This window comes from Opisthorchis viverrini (assembly GCF_000715545.1).
Source record: "Opisthorchis viverrini unplaced genomic scaffold opera_v5_523, whole genome shotgun sequence".
In the NCBI taxonomy this organism is placed as follows: Eukaryota; Metazoa; Platyhelminthes; class Trematoda; order Opisthorchiida; family Opisthorchiidae; genus Opisthorchis; species Opisthorchis viverrini.
In genome coordinates, this window is record NW_008752185.1 from 102,532 (window position 1) to 122,613 (window position 20,082).

General features: G+C 43.0%; 1 protein-coding gene across 1 annotated transcript; it reads left to right on the plus strand.

Annotated features, from left to right (window-relative positions):
• Positions 1–634: 634 nt before the first annotated feature.
• T265_11571 (hypothetical protein) lies at positions 635–6,363 on the plus strand (the record flags this gene model as incomplete). The annotated part of the gene is given in 5 exon segments (XM_009178256.1): positions 635–868; positions 875–1,116; positions 3,278–3,403; positions 5,572–5,812; positions 6,217–6,363. Coding segments are annotated over 5 exon segments (933 nt in total).
• Between the last annotated feature and the right edge of the window lie 13,719 nt (positions 6,364–20,082).

Below are 20,082 nucleotides of genomic sequence, written 5' to 3' on the forward strand. Positions count from 1 at the left end.
GTCCTACCTCATCCGCGTTGTTCCTTTCAGGATGCGATCGAACAGAACTGCTGATGAGATATCGCATTACTCTTGGGATGGCATAGCATGACATGCAGGAGCTCCCTAATTCGCTCGGACAACTCCGGTATAAATCATTTCAAATTATCTGACGCTTGATTCCAAAATGTGAGGCCAAATAATCATCTTCTAAAACTGAACCAGACAGCAATCTCTGTTAGCAGTCATGTGTCAGCTTCGAGATTAGTTCGGTGAATTTTGATCACATACCATGCTGACTGATGTTGTGTAAAGGCCATTTACAACCCCCTGTACAACGCAGACCAATCACCTTTTCCTGCGTGGGCAGGCAGGTCGTTTAAATGTTGGGACAAACAGCCAAGTATCTTTGAGGAACGCTAGATTAGGATGTTGGTTTTCTTTCTAACGGGCGTCATGATTTGTGTCCCGGTCAAACCGAGTACGACAAAGTAAGTTGAGAACAATTTCATCCATTGGTTTCAGTACATCATTGCATGGTGTATTATTAGAGAGAAATAAAAGAGAAGACACCCCGCCGTCTTCGATTGAACTGACGATTTACGATTCAAAGGTAGTTTACTGATTAGATCTTGCGTGTTCTCAATTGTTCTAGAGGTATTTTTATTACGGAATTTTTGGCGTAGGGTCCCCTCCACGCTATTTCAAATTAATGTTGGATACCGGATCACCAATTTTGTGGGTGCCGAGTGTGAGGCTAGAGCAAGAGCGACCGATGCTCAAGACCTCGTACGACCCGTTTGCATCGATGTCACACGTATTCACGTATAAAACAGTTTCCCTTCGATACGGGAATTACAAAGCCGATGGCGATATTTTTTCTGATCTTGTACAGGTAAGTGAGTCACTGCCCGATAGATCGCTACAAATCAATCGTCAGCTTAAGGGACGTTCATTTCGCACGGAGTTTTCTGCGGTGAACTCCATAGAGGGCAGCGTGGCGCAACTGTACACAGTTGACGGTCTCTTTGGCCTTTCGCTCAAACAGTTTCACCCAGAGATGCAGGCAACTCCACTGGATGATATGGTCTCCCAAAATGTGATTCCACGGCGCCAGTTTACTTTCGTCTTTCAAAAGTAAGTGTGTACTTTCAGCGAATTCTTCCAGCAAATTTTTGAGTAATTTTCAAAAAAATAATGCAATCAAATCGATTTTTTAATGACTCTGATTTTCTTCGAACAGCTGACATTCAAATTAACATTTGTGTGAGGGACAATTTTTAGGGGGAGAGATTTCCAGTCGACGGAAAATGTTTTACACCTTCAATTTCTGTTTGACTTATAACTTTGATATCCAAAAGCGCTGTCAGGGGCAGATAAACAGATACACTCGACATCTGTAAAGCGCAACATGGACACAAAACACGGGAGTTACAACCGACGGGGTCCCTGTGTACAGGATTTTATAGACCTCTGGGAGTGTACGGAATAACAGCAAGCTAAAATGCAGCAAGTGTGGGGAAGCTTGTCTGAGTTGACGGTTTACTGTTCCTTACTGACGAGCACCAATGAATTTTCACCCATGTGGACAAACAGCTATTTGTAAGGCAAAACACTGTACGGAAAAATGGGTAGGTAGATATTGCGAGCTCTTCCTAGAGTACATAAAATAATGGGGAATAACATGGCTGGCAAACCCACATAAACCATAAGAATTACAGGACTCAGCGTGTAGTTGATTTATTATCAAGTGAACATCTATCACAAGCCAGAAGATGAACCCGTCCACCGCTATTAATGGTTCATATCCAGGTAACAACACGAAGAGATGTTTCTCATAACCGGAGCAAAAGAAGTAAACACACTTGACTAAACCGCGGTGTCCAAAAAACCAAAAGTGTGTCTTTAAATGTGACATTACGGAAATGGACCTGTGAAACGTTCCTAACCGAACAGCCGTTTGACACATTATACGATTGCTGAGAGACGTTATTTTCCAAGTTGTTGCGTGGGCACCACAAAGACGCTTAGGCTGTCTGAGCTTCCATGGGAAACAGCTCGTAAAAGATAAAACGGTGATGTATATGTGCACTGAAACACAGCGTTCGGCAATGGTCTCTGTAGGAACTAAAGTACACCAGCATAAGGCGTGAATGTGAATGTAAGCAGAAGACCGATTCGATTGGCTGCGAATGAGAGTCGGGTTATTTTGCTCTGTTGCGAAATAGGAGTGACCTAAAAACGGATTTCTTTTCCGTGACGTTGGATATTCTCGCTGGAGTTTCACGCTGACACCAGTTGCTGTGACAAAACTCGTCACAAGTTTCCTATCAGAGACACTCAGTAGGTAGTAACGGGAACAGAAAAATTGTGAAGTGAAAAATTGTGTGCACTTTTGGAGCAAAGTAGCCAATGTCTCCATTTGCTCAACGAACGAAGCAAGCGTTGGTAGGCAAATATTTCTCAACGTGTCGCACCACTCCCCGTGTCGCTAAAAAAACCAGGCAGTTTCGTCGACTGGCGAACAAGAACTTTGTGAAAATGAGTGTGCAACCAGACGTCGGTGGGTACATCTCCTTAGGGCGATACAATGCGAGTTCAATTGTGAAGACAAGGATGGATTTGGCTATCAGCTACTAGTTTTGGAAGCAATCGTGTGACAATCATTTCATCCTAAACCAATGGTAATCCTTGGTTTGAAAAACTGACACTTGCACAAAACCCGGGTTTGCTCAAGTGTTCCTTCACCCGTTGATTCGTTAAAAAATTTCTCCGGACGTCAAGGACCGCTGGTTATCATCGTTCTACCTATCTGAGTTTCACACCATGCAAGCGTATATCCGCAAAACGACACATTTCGCGACGCTTAAACAATACATTGAGCGGGAGAATTTGGTCTGCTTCAGGCTCTTTCATAGACTAATAAACAATCAAGTTTCAGTATTTGCTATGGATGAAGCGCAAGCTAAAACGCATCATTAAAACTATCGGATATTATAGATAGCTCTAGGTAGACTCTCATCAAAATATATAACGGTAAATAACTATCGACAATCTAAATCCAAACTACTCATAAGGTCGATGAATCGTCTAAACAGTTTCATACCATTATCATCAAGTTTGGAGATCATCCTCGTACAAACTATTAATGCGGACTTATTGGTGTTGCAGAAAGTCAGCGTTGTTGGCTCATTTGAAACATTTTGAAATACTTTTGAAATGTCGGAGGCGCGCTAATGTTTTTGAGCATTTCAAATTACAAGAGTTCAGGGTTTTTTCATTGTCCCATTCATTTTAGAGACGGATCATCTGGAACGGTCATATTTGGAGACTTCACAAAGAAACATATTCCGGGTACCGTAAACTATGTTCCTGTAATTTGGAACGCTGGAAGAAAACACGAATGGATAATCAAGATTACAAGGTTAGTCTCAGCGGACGAACGTTTTCAGGTTTTTCTACATATTTCCAGGCTATTTTAATCCCGTTTTATCATCTGCAGCCAATTTTAAAGTGTGACTCGGTAGCCCAGGTGCCCTTGGCACAAACACGATGATTTCCGAAGCCAGCTACAAGCATTTGCGAATACTCTCAGAAGCTTCTTGACAATTTTCTTCTCAACTGATTGAGGCAAAATTGAAAGCAACATTGTCTGGAAAATTTTCGACTTTTCCGCCACGGACTGTGACATCGATTGGAATTTTTTCAAGTGGAACTTCTGAAAAAATATATATTTATTTCCAAATGTACATAAAACGTCAAACTCTCACAAGCGACTATAGTTTTGGTTGATTAGCTTTGAAGGCAGACTAGTAGCCTTCGTTAGGAAAGGTCAGGGGGCTTTCATTGCTAAACGAGAGCAAGGGAAAATGACGTGCAAATCAATATATTATCGGGTCAGCAATACATCGAAGGGTCGTAATGGCCGAGGTACAGTTGACCTCTTTGTTTAGGTGGTCACATTCTTTGGGGTGATTACGTCACCAGCCGTCACTGCCTGTTTCTTAATACTCGCTTGGCCTGGCCAAGTAAAGTTCACATGGAATCCGCGTGGATTCTTGGGGGATTAAATCAGGCACACAATGTTAACCAATGAAGGATGCTGTAATAGCTGACATCAGCTGGCTGTGGTCTTAATCTGCTCACAGGCTGTCTATGCTTGAGAAATTGCCCAATATAATTCTGGGCTTCTGGCGATACGTGGTCTTGATAATCTCCAAATTTTTCTAGCACTTATTTCACTGTTCTGGCCCAATAACTTCGCATAAACTATACATCACGTGAACAGTACACATGAACAGTAATAAGGGTCGTCTAACTGGAAGGAAAAAAACTGGACGTTATTTGAGCTATGAGGCTCCTAAATAAGTTAAAACCTACGCACCTTCAGGAAGGACATCTAGTAACATTAGTATTTGTACATTGCATTACATAAATCTAGATTATCCAGGCGTTCCGAACTTGGGACCAGATTGTATTTAGCCAACCGGCTTAAATTACTTTTAGCTACGTCTACGAAAAACTCTTTGTCGACTGCATCATCGAAAATGGAGCCTTTCAGGTGAAGGATTCGTTTGACACCCAACTGCCATTCAACACGGAAAATACACGAGGACTGACATGATAAAAGTTCGCCCAGATATAGACTAGGGTAATCAAACAGACAGGATTCCAAACACAGAGCTACCGGTTAGATATTTCTCCCTCCTAATTTTGAACTTAATTCGCTCTCATAAGTTATGTCGAAGAAATATGGATGAGGCCAAAGGGTGCACAAATGATGGAGCAAAAGTAGCTGGAAGTAGTTTGATGAGCGGAGTGTTAATATGTGAATATTAGGTGTTCCTTTGCAACCTAGACGGTCGTATTGATAATAAATGGATTAAAATTGCCACCAGGTACAGAGGTTAACTGGGTCAACTCAACATCCCAGATAGTTCATTTCCCGAACAGTATTGCTCAAGTTTCAGATGGGTGCGCCACGCGATAGAAGGCAGAGGTTATAAACTAGTATTCTCTGTCTGTATCCGTGATGATACGGTCGACGGACGCTCCATTCCTACATATGAAGCCATTTTCTTGTGTTCGTATTTCGCAACCCGCTTGCCTTCATCATCCGATTGGACTGATATCCATTCACCACAAAAAACTTGGTTGTCCCCTAGAGCCTTGTCCTCTGAATTCGGTCCGCTTATATCAGCTTTAGGGTCTGTCAAGCAATATTGCAAAAGATTTCAATTATAGAGACTGTTCAACCACTCTAACACACTAAAACCCACCGGCCGACACCCAACAGAGATCTAGCTTGACTTAGCTGATCGGTTCTCCTTCCGCCTCAAATCTCGACCAAACTCGGAACCTAGTCACTTGGCTTGACGAAGCTTTTGTGTCAAAACGTTGCCCAGCAATAAATCTACCGATGGTCACCAAACTGTTTCGAAGACCAGCCTCCTGTTTACCAGTGACCATTTTCAACTGACACGCTTTATTGCTTACTGCCTCTAATAGACCCCACACATGTCTAAGCATCAAGGCTAGGAAAATCAAAATGATTACGCGTTACGAATTACGTGATGAATTCCTCTTTTTCAGTATTACGTTGGAAGATGATGGCAACATCCTAGCAGCGGACCTTTCGGCACTGATTGACACCGGGGCCTTCAGAACATATCTACCGATATCATTTAGGAATAATCTTTTTGCCGGCGTTTGGAAACAAATGGACTTGGGCAATAACGTCGTACGATGCGACGCGAGGAGTCGAATGCCAACCCTCCTGGTAAATCTGGAAGGCCACCAACTAAAATGGGAACCAAACCAATACATTGAGCAGGTGAGAACCCTGTTTGGACGTGAACCGATGATGCCACCCTCGGTGGAGTTCGGTGTATAAATCTGTTTGAACCTAAAATAGGATTGCGCATCTGCCCAACACACGTAGGTTTGTTTTCCTTGTCGCTAACACCTCCTGTTCCACAAGAAGTATGTTTAAGCTTTGCTGTCCGGTCACTGAATCACCACTATCCTGGGCACGGCAATTTTTTTCAGGAACGTGCTGCTTGGCCTCCAGGTCAACAAGCATTTAAATGTTTGCACGTACAATAATTCTGCAATCGCACATATGATCCGCTCCCCGGCTAATTTCGTCCAGGAGCCGAACAACAGTGTGTTGTCCGTATTCTCGTAGCATTGATCCTAGTTGGACAATCTCACGTTGTTTTCGTTTTGTTCAACCAGCTTGAAATAGGACATTGTCGGTCACTGGTCGAGGGTGCGGAACTACGGTTGACATACGACGCAATCGTTGGTCTCTCGTTTCTGCGGCATTTCTCCGTGGTGTACGACGTAGACAATGAACGAATCGGATTCGCCGAACCGATTTGAAAGACTCCGTTCCAGAACTCGCGTTTTCTTTGACATTTTGATGCCTTTCTCACAGAAATTCAAGTCTATTTGAACAGAACTTAGCAATTAGATTGTGAATTCTGACAAACGGAGTAACTTATGAAGAATGGGTGGCATGGATTTATTACAAAGGAGTTGTAACGAACTTTGACGGGAACAGGCGTGGTACAAAACTGGTAAACCTGGTTTGGTAAAGACAAGTGAAAATGAGGACTTTGTTGGACGCAATGGACGTGACATTGTGCGCGCAAAATACTGTGGGTCATGGTCAAAATAATGTCATGAGGTTGAAACAAGCAGGCATCTCAATAAATTTTCATCATCCCAAACGGGACATTTCTGATTAATTCATTGAAATCGATCTTTTGACAAGTAATTCATCAACCTTAAAGCACAATTCACCCTTTCCAAAAAGTAAACGAAGACTCATCCCTGAAGGTATGAGCTATTTGTTTGAATACTGTGTACCTTTATGTCTATTCAAAGTGTTGACGATGACAGGATGCTTTCTTAGCGGTTCCATCACTAGATGAATCCTATCTTTGAGTGTTCAGAGTGGCTGGTTAACCAACCAGCGGATGTAATTATCAACACACACATATGTCAAGCCAACCGATCACGTTCTACGGTGGGAAACGCTCTGAGATGATTTAGGAATTCAAGTCACTCTGGCATCTCGACTTTCGGGGGTGAAGAAATATCGTCTGAGTTAAGTGTGCCATAAATTGCGTTCACTCACGTGCGCACGCGATTACCAGAAACCTGAGGTCAGTTTCTGGGTAGATCCGACGAATTTCACTTTGGGTGAGATCGTATAACACAATGGCTTTCAACCACAAACCTTGACCTAAATATGTTGGACAATGAGGTAGCTATATTACCTTCTATAGACAACGCGCGTTATCCTATGAGATCACAATTCATTACTCCATTGGCTCAATACGGGATTTCATACCCTCATTTTAAGATTGATATCTTATTGTTATGCGTATCTTGTTGACCCGGACTCTTCGGCTCCAGGTACTGGGCAGCTACCTGCCATTGGACACGAAAGTAACCACCCCATTCTTATGTATCCTCTCGAACTTTTGTGGTGGACAGCTATTGCAAAGCCGCTGTATAATTTCCGTATTTTTCTTCACCTTCCGTGCTGCTGCGGGGCCTGGATATCAATCCATATACTACTTACACGCTTCGGTATTAGTGTACACTTACGTACAGATACTGAAGCCACAGCGCCCTTCAGTTGTCACTCATTGATCTGATTTCATTTTTTTAAAAATACTCCTTCTCGATTGTACATTATCATTGGCATTAGATGGACCGTGTCTCTGGTTTTCCCACCTCAAATTATGGGAACCACATGGTTCGGGAATGAAAGCGAATTCATGGTGAACTCCATCTCCATTCCAAACTAAAAAACCCCGGCTTGCCATAACTGATTTGTTCAGGCGACGAGACGACATATTCAACGGGCACTAGAGTCCTGCAAATATTTCGGCTTCAAACTAGCTTTCGTACATACTCCGCGACACTGAAGAGGAGGCGTCGAGAATTCTTCACTCACGTACTGTTTCTGAGAATGGGTAACCAAGGCTGGAAAGCTTTCGGGTGTACTGTATTACTCAGCCAAATAGCTCTGCTTCTGGATGTAGTAGTTGTGTGTGGTGTGGGTCGATCATAAAATACCGCCCTCTTGTGTTATATGTCTCCACGTTGCCACGTTGCAATAAGAATGCTCGCAAGTGCTCTTCTAACGAAAGCCTGAAACCGCATTGCAACTTGGTTTGGTGCACGGGTGACTGTAAATGTGCGTTCAAAGTTGGGTGGTTAGGCCTTTTGAATTCAGCCCTCGTGCGTTCCTCTGACTCATTTTCTTTAAGAGAAATCAGAACCTGTCATCTCAAACATTTACGCCTCGCAGGCGTGAACACAATCACATTGCAAACAAGATAACTCGGATGTTTCTAGCTTGATCCAGCTTGCCCCTCTTTGTCTCTTGACTTCTGGAATTCCAAACCCGGTAATATCGTTGCTGTTGCTCAAGCCGGAGCGCAATTCGAGCCCTGCGCTTTTAGTTTCGCCGTAAACTCACCGGAGTGGTTGAAGCACGACAGGAGGAATACCGTTCAGATAACAGTGCTGTAGAGGCGAAGCCACCTGAAAACTTTGTACAAACTCCGTTAACCCTTATTGTGCAGCCTACCGCTTTGTACTTGATTCGATCTGTTACTAGTACAACCTGGTCAGCGGATAAGGCTTTCCAAAAAAATTTACCTGAAGCGTCTCATCAGGTAACTCACGCGACTTGCCTAATACTTAATATGTTGACCTCAAAATTACCTTTGACGAACATCGTCGTCTCACTTGTCTAACCGTTGGTATCGAATTTGGTTAGGCTGGTCGGGAAATTTTGTACGTCATTTATTGTATTGCGTGCGTTACTATTTTCATAGGTCTCAATGACGCACAGGACTCATGTATGATTTAACGTACGGCTATACGTGTTAGCATACATTAGCAGACTCGATGATGAACCATGAGGCTTGCTTCGAAGGGACAACTAATCGATAGATGCCTCGCACAGCAGGGGGCTCTGTGTCATCGTTAGTTTTGCACAGATGGAATACAGCGAAGAAATTTCGTTTCATATTTTCTCAGCCTGAAATGTAATATTTCAAGAGTTTTGCGCTTGCACCATTTAGAATATCTATCAGAACATTGAACATTCTCTGATATAACTGTCTGCTTGTTATGAATTGAACGTGATGTCTCAGAATCAGAAAAACCTGGCGGTCCGTTGACTCGCTAGGTGGGATTGTTTGCGTAACTTCTTGACAAGGGAGGAAACAAGCTAGAGGCTGCAAAAAAGCTTGGCTAAATTTTATTCTCCTTATTTCACGATTTCCCCATTCCGTACAAATCTGTCCCGTCCGGTTGCACGCATGGCGGTGTCTACTACTACTGCTGCATCTGTGTAGTCTATGGACTAGTGTCCGAGCTCAGGCCCACATTTCACGACTGCTGCGTTTGTTTTGTATTCTGCGGCACCGCTTTGTATTGTTCGCTCAACACTGTCTGCTAGCCACTAAAGTCTTGAAGATTCCAGGGGGACACGTGAGAACGCTCAAAATTTCTAATTGCTGTCTAAATGCTAGCCCGATGCCGATGGGCTTTCTTGGTCTCCCAAGCAGCGAACAAGTTGCGGCTTGGTGGCTTGCGGCCAGAATACTTGGTCCTTCGATTTATAAATTCGTTCACAGGGCTGCTGGAGTTTTGTTGATGGGTGAATCTGGTCATTTGTGACGGATTTAGATTATCTTGTATTACCGGGGTTCAAATACACTCTGTGGATCTGACTGGAAATTGCCGCGAAAACCCATTGCACTTCACCTTATGTGATCAGCATCAAATGATTCTAAAGCTTTTCCTCACCCCATTCATAAGACTACTCGTAGTGCGCGCAGCCCACACGCGCCTAAAGTGAGAAAACGTCAAGTTCAGATCTGTTTATTAGCCACCTGTGCATCCAGCGAGTGGGAGGCCTCGTGGTGAGATATTGTAGGAGAATTCAAAGCAGCTGAGAGCAGTGCCTGAATGATTAAGCCGCGGTTCTCTTGACCCATCACGGTGCTTGCAAGGTGGACGGCGTGAAGTAAAACCTCCAAGAAGGACGCTTAACTCCGCTAACCGCATGTTTATTTTACACATGCTGTTTGTCCTTTCCAAGGAAAGTACGGGTGTGGCATGTGGATTGTACAGAATCATTGTAGTCAATTGAGAAGAGAGATGTAGCGAATAATGCATTGCAAATTTCCAATTGCGTCTGGAGACAACTGCATAGATACATTGGGATAACAACACTATAAATTCGGGTACACTAATAGCCCGAATAAGTCATCTTTTGCCTAAGAATTTGCCTTATTTTGGAGAGGGTACCATTCCAAATAATTTAATTTCGTCTTTGAAAATTCGTCAACTGATCGCAAGTTTTTAACAGGGCTGACGGCTGCTGGCACGATGCACATATATGAACAACTGAGGCTATCGGATTTACTGATTTACGGATTAATACACAGGATCGAGGCGTTTACCTAAGTTTATTGGGTCGCCTTTGTTCTAGTCGGTCGGTGGCTGTCCTTCAATTGAAAGTCACAAGTGAAAAAAAGTGTAGCACTGCTCTTTATTTTCTCAGCGCGGGGCAGTATGCTTGCATAAATAAATGTCTAATAGTGCATTAAAGTGGGTTCTAGAATGAGCGTGGACAACCGTCGGAGGGAGGTCATTCCACGCAGCCACCAACTGAAATGGGAAAAAAATGGTCTTATGAATGTGTGCATTCTGAGGTGAAAAAATTTCTCACTATGTCCCGGCCGTGTGTTTGTTGGGTCAACGGTGAAGAAACTTTTTGCCAAGCAACGTTCAAACAGGGCGTAATTAAGAATTAGTTTCTTTAGGAGGCGATGGCACTTCAGGTTGTGCGTGATGTGACAGCCCAAGGAATCAATGCTAAGTTGAGAATCATGCTGAATACCGTGTGCCTGACACTCAGCTGGATGTCCAAATTGAGGAGGTATGAAGCGCAAATACTCTTGCGTAGAGTGAACCAAACGTTACGGATGAACGAGGTGTACTCATACAAGAGACTACGAGCGAAATTATCAGAGCACTAATTCCATTAAGATCACGCTATAAAAGTAAATTAGATTAAGTTAGATGTTCGTGGGCAATAACGCATAGGATTTTCAAAGGGATAAAAGAAGGATAGTATTTCATTCCTCTGAAATATATTGTGAAGTTAATTATTTACTAAACACTCGGCGCTGATCAAATCCGCAAAGGGATGACCTATGAGAGGTGCCCGTAACGTGATATTGAACTGAATAAAGTTGTAAGCAGTCGATCGACTGAGCTGAGGTCAGCTATATTAGAGTCCACCAGATGGAATTTCTGGGGTAGCCATTCATCCAAAAGGATTTGAACAAGTGTTCTCAGTCCCTGAAGTTTTACTCTGTAGTGTTACAGTGCGTCATGGAACGTCCCAAATCCCACAATCCGCACTTTTGCCTGCATTCTGGCTGAAAAGTATCATGTACGACGTTTCGTTATCCTTCATCAAAAGCCTTTTTGTTGTCGGTAGTCTAGTGACTCCAGCGCGCTAGATTCTTCATCGAATCGGGGATCGCCCGGTTTCGGGAAAAAAGGTTTCTTAACTTGAACGAAGGTCACATTTTGTTCTCGTTCATTCACGGATAGCGGCCCACCGCTTGACGCAATTGGTACGCAAATCTCCGATTTCAGGCAATATCATCCTACGTCAAACTCCGTACTACAGATTTATTTGAAATAAGCATCACATTTTTGTTGTTGCCATAGATTGTAAGGCATCTTTATCACTTTTTTAACTGCCTTAGCAACAGTGTCATTTAAAAACGGAAGGCTTTTTTTGCGCAAGTGATTTGCGTCTTTCCTTTAGAATTCTCCGAGAGCGTTTTATCGTTAAACTTTGCAGCCCAAGTTAGACTCCACTCAGATTACAGGCGATTGAATATGCGGCACCAGGTTTGCTGATATGTGTGTACGTTTCTGGGTAACAGTACATTTGGGCTGTTCAGTTTGCTGGAAAGAACCCGTTTAATCACTTCCAACCTGCGTAGTTCAGTGTGCGCCTTAGCCTCAATTCCTGATAAGTGAAACCGACGCGACCGGTTAATTTTGCATAGGAGATTCTCACCCCACCCAGTTCAATGTGAAATCTACTGAATGTACTCACGTGGACTACGAGCATTTGAGCTCAGACACCCAGTGCCCGCATCATTGTTGATTAGTTTTGAATATATTGTCATAGACAGAAAAACGAATGGGACTGAACATGGACTGCGCCCACTTGATGAGTCCCAAAAAAGGCGAAACCGGTAGTGGGCTGTAGACAGATTTTTAGCAACCTTATGAGTAGTACACTACAGGGATAAAATATAGTCCATTAAGATCTGTAGCGACAAGTAGATACTTCGGCGGACATTTAGAGTTCGGTTTTCGGTGGGTAAATAAAACCACCATTCTCGTGACGTACTTTTTGCCTTTTAGACACCATTGGGCGGAAAGAAACCGGTATGGGCTGTAGACAGATTTTTAGCAACCTTATGAGTAGTACACTACAGGGATAAAATATAGTCCATTAAGATCTGTAGCGACAAGTAGATACTTCGGCGGACATTTAGAGTTCGGTTTTCGGTGGGCAAATAAAACCACCATTCTCGTGACGTACGTTTTGCCTTTTAGACACCATTGTGCGGAAACTAAGTCTGAGAGAGAGTAAAGCATATCCTGACGTCAGCATTTCTGTGAGGGAGAAGGAGGCAGTTTTATTGTGATCTGATTCGTGATGTTTTCGGGTTTCCTTATTGCTAGTGGTGTAAGTGTGGCACGCGACATTTCTGAGAAATTTTATAGACACCCTAGGAGGGAGGAAATTAAAGCGGTATTAACGATGTGGAAGCTATATTTGGATTTTTTGGATTGGGTGTCAAACAAGGATGACTTTGTCAGAGTGTCGATTAACACACGGCCTAACCGGCAAATTCGTTCATTGGAGTTCTTTGGTTCTAAGAACGCTTTTTGCTCCGGAATTGTCCACAGTTATCGGGATCACTATGAAAATGAGCATGATAAAGTGGAATTGCCTCATGGCCTGAAATTCAGCCTCTGGCGCTCGAAAGTGCACCACACTGCGCACAATATAGTGAATAACAAAAAAATGCACAGAAGTGAACTTTATTCCACAACTCGGTTAGGGTTAAACATCAAACTCATTGGGCATATCCCAACAGTGGACATGCTCGACATCCAACAGAGATTTAGCTTGACTTAGATGATTGGTTCGCCTTCTGCCTTAAATCACGACCAACCTCGGAACCTAGTCACTTGGCCTGGGAAGCTTTTGTGTCAAAGACGAAAGGTTGCCCAGCAATAAATCTTCCGAGTTTCATTAAACGTTTTCGAAAACGATGGTCATGTGGCTGTTGTTTCATTCATCATTATCACCACTGCAGAGCAATCGTTGTGTCCTCCGTTCGCGTTGGAGTGTCAAATGAAAACACGTTTAATCAAACCGATAATCCATCGGAATAAACAGCATGTGCGATCAAAAGAGCTAGGATAATAATGCCACACCTCCCGGACTGTGTGAGCCGGATTTACAGGGAGGTCAACGCACAGCTTTTGAAACAAAGTGCATTGACGTTGAAAATGCAGGGGACCCGATTCTTTGCCCTTGCCTATGTCGGACTAAATTTCAGTCATCAAATTCACAGTTGCCTTTGCGGCAGGAAACGATTAAAGTGCATTTCTTTGGTTAGGAACTGCTTGTTGATGCTTGTCTCATCTTAGAACGCCCACTTGCAAGTTTTGCAACACCTCAAGCTAAGAATGTTAATTCGGCACAAGCCCAGATGTTTGCGTACACTTTGTTGTGTCAAAATACGCAGGAAAGTGTGGGCTCAGCCAACAGAGAGGTTGGTCGATTGAAATTAGATACCAACAAATAAGACGTGCTGCAGCGGCAAATTGATAACCGGATTACAAATAAAAGGAACACTGGATTCCCAAGATCTTCTTGATCATCTGTTTCTTGGAATGTCCCTGAAAGTTTTCGATCGATTGGAAAATGTTTGGAACCGATTGGAAAGTCATCCCCACGAATCAGCAGACACGAACACCAGACTGAACACCCAGAACTGATCACGTCATTAATCATAAGGAATCTCATGCATTGGTTCCCTGACTGCCTTAAAAACCAACCAACCTACTCACTTAATCACTTGGCCTGACGAAGCTGTTGTGTCCAACTTGAAGTGCTACTCAGAAATAAATCCACCGATTGCTTGCCAAACCCTTTTGAAGCCAGTGCCTGAATGTTGCTGCATTCAATAGACTGTAGGCTGAATGAACGAGAACAGAGAAGGCAGCGTTCGTTTTATCAAATAAACAGTGTTCTTTCAAAACTAACTGTTACCTTCGGTAGCCTTGAAAATATCAATGTAGCTTCATTTTGGAACAAGGGTGTATTCTTAAGCTAGAAGACGTGGCACACTATTTTGTCGTGTCTCTTAAAGGTTGGTGAAACCCGTGATGGTTAGTAGTCCGGATTCAGCCCTATAGCCTATAGCCTATAGCATCGAAACTGTGGAATCAGCTGCAAAATTTTTTTCGTGAGTAACAGTTCATCGCAGTTCAAGACAGTGTCTAATATCCCACAGACCAAGTTCGGAATCACGATGTATAGCGCGGTCACTCTTATTCAAAAGAGCACAAAATCCTGTTGAAGTATTGATCAAACCAACCAGCATCTCTGGTCCACTTTAATGTTTGTAACAAAATTGAATGTGGGTGCTACACTTGAGCGTTTTTCCACTATCTGTGCATGGCTGAATTTAGTCCATGAAGCACAGTAGTAACAGCCATTGCCGATATTTTCAGAAGATTTGGGAACATTTTTGTAGAAATTTCATCACGTAAGCGAAACTAATCTACGCTGAAGCTGTGAAGCCTATTCATCACAGATGTTTCGCAATTTTACACACGCTATCAACTATAAGTAGCTCAATGGATGAATAGACTCTAACCGATGAGTGAAACTTCCATCTGATAATTGGCTGCCTGAGGAATTAATCAGAGCGAGGGACAGCGTGTTGCAGATCCCATGGCTGAACGCGGGTGGTGGTTTTGAAGAGGCTTTGCATCTTTGCCAGATGCGCACTGCTGATGGTCCTCAATAAGAATGAAACAACTGTGCAGTGCAGCGTAGACTGCCTCCTATTACAAAAGTTCCAACTATCGCGGGTAACACTGACCTTCATCCATTTCAGTTATTCACCACCCTGTTACTAAGGCTACTGGTGAATGGAAGAATGCCTCCACTGCGGAGTTATTAATTACAAATGCCAACTGACCGGTTGCAGACTGTTCGATGGGAAGCAAGCCTCTCATTTGCATCTTATTTACAAAAACTGGACATCGATTTTAAACGGAACGCGTATCCTTGAACTTTCCTCGATATTCATTTACTCCAATCATTCATTGCTCTAAATCAAACATATGTTTCAAAGCGACACCACGAATTCTGCAAGAGTTCTTCCCATTTCCGGAGACGCAAAGCGAAATTTCAATAACAACACACGCTACTCACATGCCACCCCATCACCAGTAGACAAGTTTAGCGGACTCAAAATGTGTAGGTTCAAATTACATTGAGATTTATGGCGAGGGCCTGTTATGTCTTTTTTCTGAAGAGGCCGCCTATGCTATCGGCACTGACGAGTTGTGCAATTTATTTTCCTATTCCAACTCACAAATCGTTTTGAGGACAGGTGTGAAGCCGTTGACTGTTGGTCGATGTTCTTAAATCTCTCCCGATAAAACTAGATCGTACTAAGCTAGGCGGCCTGATTTGTCTGCTTCTAGCTTCGTATAATCCATTCAGCAGCCCGGCATTTTTATAAGCAGGTATCGTATCGCTTTCGATCTCACAATCCTATGTGCTGCAGTATCCATGTTTCACGTCTCTTAAAGTGAAACTGGAAAGGCAAAAATATGTCAGTCTCTTGCTGAATGAATGTACCAAATTGATAAATACGGTTCAGTTCCGGGAAAGTTAACCGTTTATTGTCATATTGTATTCGGCATCTCAATAAATCCACCAACAATAATATCATTCACGATTCTTTTGATTGACCGAAATTTTTATTTTTACCTCCTCACTCATAGATGCGCCGGGTGGAACGCGAAATCCACAGGCCATATGGTCCACCCACATATCAAATGTCCGTGGGCTCTGGACAGACTCACTCTCTTTAAAATGTTAAAGTCAAGCAAAATAACTTCCGTTGTGAATAACACCTCGGTCGCCAAGAAATACACTCATTTGAAAATCAGTTTGGTTTTCACGAGGGACCCAACAGAATCTCTCGTTGTTCTACAACTGAATGTGCTGCACACATGCTGCCTTATGTTACGCTGAGCATTCGAGATAATATATTTTCTTGAAGGAAACTACTCACAAGTTTCCTGACTCGAAGTGGCCTCAACAACCTTCTCAGTAGTTTCCTTCATGAAAACACCTCGATCTTTTCACATACCCCGTTTTGTGTGCGAATACTGCGATGACAGAAAAATCAACTGAATGCACCAAATTTTCTCTTTTATGACGACACATTTTACCTCTGTCACACTGGACTCCCCATTATTCACTTGGCACGAAATTTTTCTGTGATGACAGCAAAATCAACTGAATGCACTAAACTTTCTCTTGTATGACGACATATTTTACCTGTCACACTAGGACACCCCATTATTCACTTGGCACGAAATTCCGAAAGTTACAAATGCGATATACTGCTTTCGTGGTTGGCCTAAAACAGTTTGAATCAATCCTCCCAGTAGGCTTTTACGCCCAGACGACACCTCGATTCTTCTTGACAAATTGTGGGACTTTTACCAATAACTTTTGCGTTTCGAGTAAATAATAATACACATGTGAATGTGTGTATATACCTTTGTTTATACGGTACTTTGTACTGCTTGTTCTGTGTAGCAACCGCAGCACAAGTCCACTACACCATGGGTGTTACAGTCATATACGATGCTCATTGCTACTAAGCTCCGTATACAGCGAAATATTTAGCAGTTGATTTTACGTTGGATTGCCTTGATAACAAGATTAACTTCCAAAACAATTTCCATTAATGATAACAATTTCGTTCGATGAGGTTATTCAGGAACATAAGCGACTCGAGCGTGAACATGTCTCAGAAGACACCAAGCTACTTTTTTGTCGGTCTTCCCTTCCGCAGGTATTTTACATGGTAAAAAACGAGACTAAATTAAATGAATACCGAATGCCCGTCGGACGGTGGGGTAATCAAATATTTTCGGAGCAGCGTTCAACTTATCGGAAGCCGTCACACAGGAACTCTAAACTCACCAGATATTTTAAACCGTTCCTCGTCGCAGAATCCAACATTAGATTGATTAAGTGGATATTTAAGTGAGGTTTATATCAACAAGGACAATGTTATTTCTATGTTGAATAAGAGAAATGGGTGGGATTAGTGAACACTCCATGTGTTTTCTGAGCATGAGTGCCGGATTACCCATGCTTTCACGATCCTAGTTTGATAATAGTCGGAATTGCCGAAGGCCCTAAAACTCGTTAATGTATGCGCAGCTGTCGATAAAACAACACCGCAATGATTCAGCGACTAGGCAGTGCGGTGGCTACAGCATAAAATTAGAGAGAAAATTAGAGAGGAGATCAATGTCTAGTTGCATGCGACATTCAAGTTTATTGAAAACGTTGGAGTCAACCAATATCCAGAGCTAGTGCTTGACGGGGAATTCTCCAGACGCTAATATGTTTTAAGCTGTTTCTGCGAAAACAATAAATTGTCGTTTAGCTTATTGATGGAAGACGGAATGGTGGACCAAATTCTTGTGTTAACCCAAACCTCTAGGCAATCTCGGCGATAATGACCTGGAACACGGCGCACAGATAAGCGCCACCACGGAAGTTACTAAACTGGCGGCCAATACATTCAATAGTGACGAAATGAGCCGCACAGGATGACAAATATACCATTCGTGTTTTGAAATGTCTCACAAACAATAACTCAACACGCTCAATAACGCGGCGCTGAAATGCAGCGGCCGCTGAAGCATAATTTGGCTTGATGAATATCAGGCATCTTGTAACTGACCATGATAAGTTTTGAGCACTTAAGTCCAGATCGAGCACTTATAGCTGGACGCTTTTTGTTCTCTCAAGAGTCTTCTAGAGTGATTATGCGGAACATTCTGTGATAGTCTTTTTTTAGGCCTACAAAAATCTTTCATGACCACATAAGAGGCACGGGGAATGGGAGACTAGGTCAAACGTGTTTGTTCAGTGAGTCAGAGGAAACCGGTTCCATAGATATACCGAGAGGTGAGACTTTCGCGCAAGGAGAAAAGTCGGCGTCTGCAGTCCGAGCGGCGCCAAGGACGTCATTCGTAATGAGAATCTACGAGCGCAATGGTAGATCAAGCCACCCTAGCAATTCAAGATCACTTACAGGTCTGTAGAGCTGCACCTTCGTTGTGCTCCGCTGCGGGACGTATGCGAGTCGGCGTCGTCCCATATTACCGGGTGGAATTATCCTTGCACGGCCTTGATAGTCGCCTCTGTGCAATCCGCCCAGCAACTTCCGTGAATAAATCCAGCAAACGAGAATCAGATGGTTTTCTCTTTACCGCGCCAAAGACGACGAATTTTATAATGCCTTTGATGTCCTGTTTTGACGACCCAAAATATCAGGTATCGTTGCGATCGCCGTAGAATCGGGGTCATATTTGGTGCATTTGGGATTCGGCTGGCTGTTAGAGTAGGAGTTGAGGGTTTGCATATTGGCATCGGCAAACGGCTATTTAGGGTGTATCTGGTTTCAGACTTCTAATGCAGTATAACATTCGGAAATGCTGAAAGTCTTGTGGTCTAACGGTGTCCATCTGCTGCGTATCAATGCACAGCCGAGGTGGACAGTGGCCGACGACAAGGATAACTAAGTGAAGTGCGCATCCTAAAGTATTGTAAATTCTGACAAAGTCGCTTATTTCTACCTTTTTTAAGGTAACGTAATAAGCGGTGAAATGCCCTAAATACGTAGAGGCTGACAGAGCCGGAAGTTGAGTAAAATCTTCGTAGCCGCCTCCTAAATTCTACCAAATAATCTCACGCTGGAAGCTGACTCCAACAGCAGGAGGTCACTACGTTCTTGCGCAATGTGGTCTCATGGCCATAGGAATACCTACCCACATTGGATATCAGGAAGATCGGCTGTGAAGCTGGAACGCTGGAGAAATGTTCCCGATAGCCCGAAGCATAATGTGGCTTGATGAATATCAGACATCAAGTGAAAGTTGGGGCGCGCATTGACCATGGTAAGAGTTGAGCGCACAGGTCCCGACCGAGCATTTATAGCCTGATGCAATTCGTCTTCCCATGAAGCGTCTAGAGTGATTTTGGGGAACCTTCTGTGGTGGTCCTTTTGGAGGGGGCTTTAAAGATATTTCTGACGCCGTAAGGGGCATTCTGAACTTACGGTGCATTTTATATACCATAGACGGCGGTTCAGGAAGCCATGTAATTATACGGATTTTCTTCACCTCTCGGCAAGGCGTTAAACCTAGTGCCAAATCAAAACGACGAGGATAAGTTCACCAGAGCAACTGCAAGTAATTTTGCTGTGGTAAGCCTTTCAAAGAGCCCAAATGCTGCTTTTCGAAACTCTGATACGCAGCATGTTGACGAATGCGGCTTAAAAGCCGTACTTCCTTACCTCGAGATAAGTAATTCTAACGGTTTTCCGGGACACGCCAATAAATTTCAGGCGAAATGACTTTTGTAAGTTTTTTCTCGATTTTTCCCTTCCAAGACATATAAATTGTGATTTGGAAAAATGCTCATATAGACACTGTATGCGTTTATTTCAACAAAATGTTGCCGCAAATATAAGGATAGTTAGGTCCTGACTTTAGAGGTCGAATCGTAGTTAGCAAATGTTAAATTTTAGATATTATTTATTCAACGATCCTAAAAATGTTCCTAGCGTTCGTCTTCTGCATTTTTGAAGGGTTTTGATTAGTCAGGTTCCCGAGCAAAAGGTT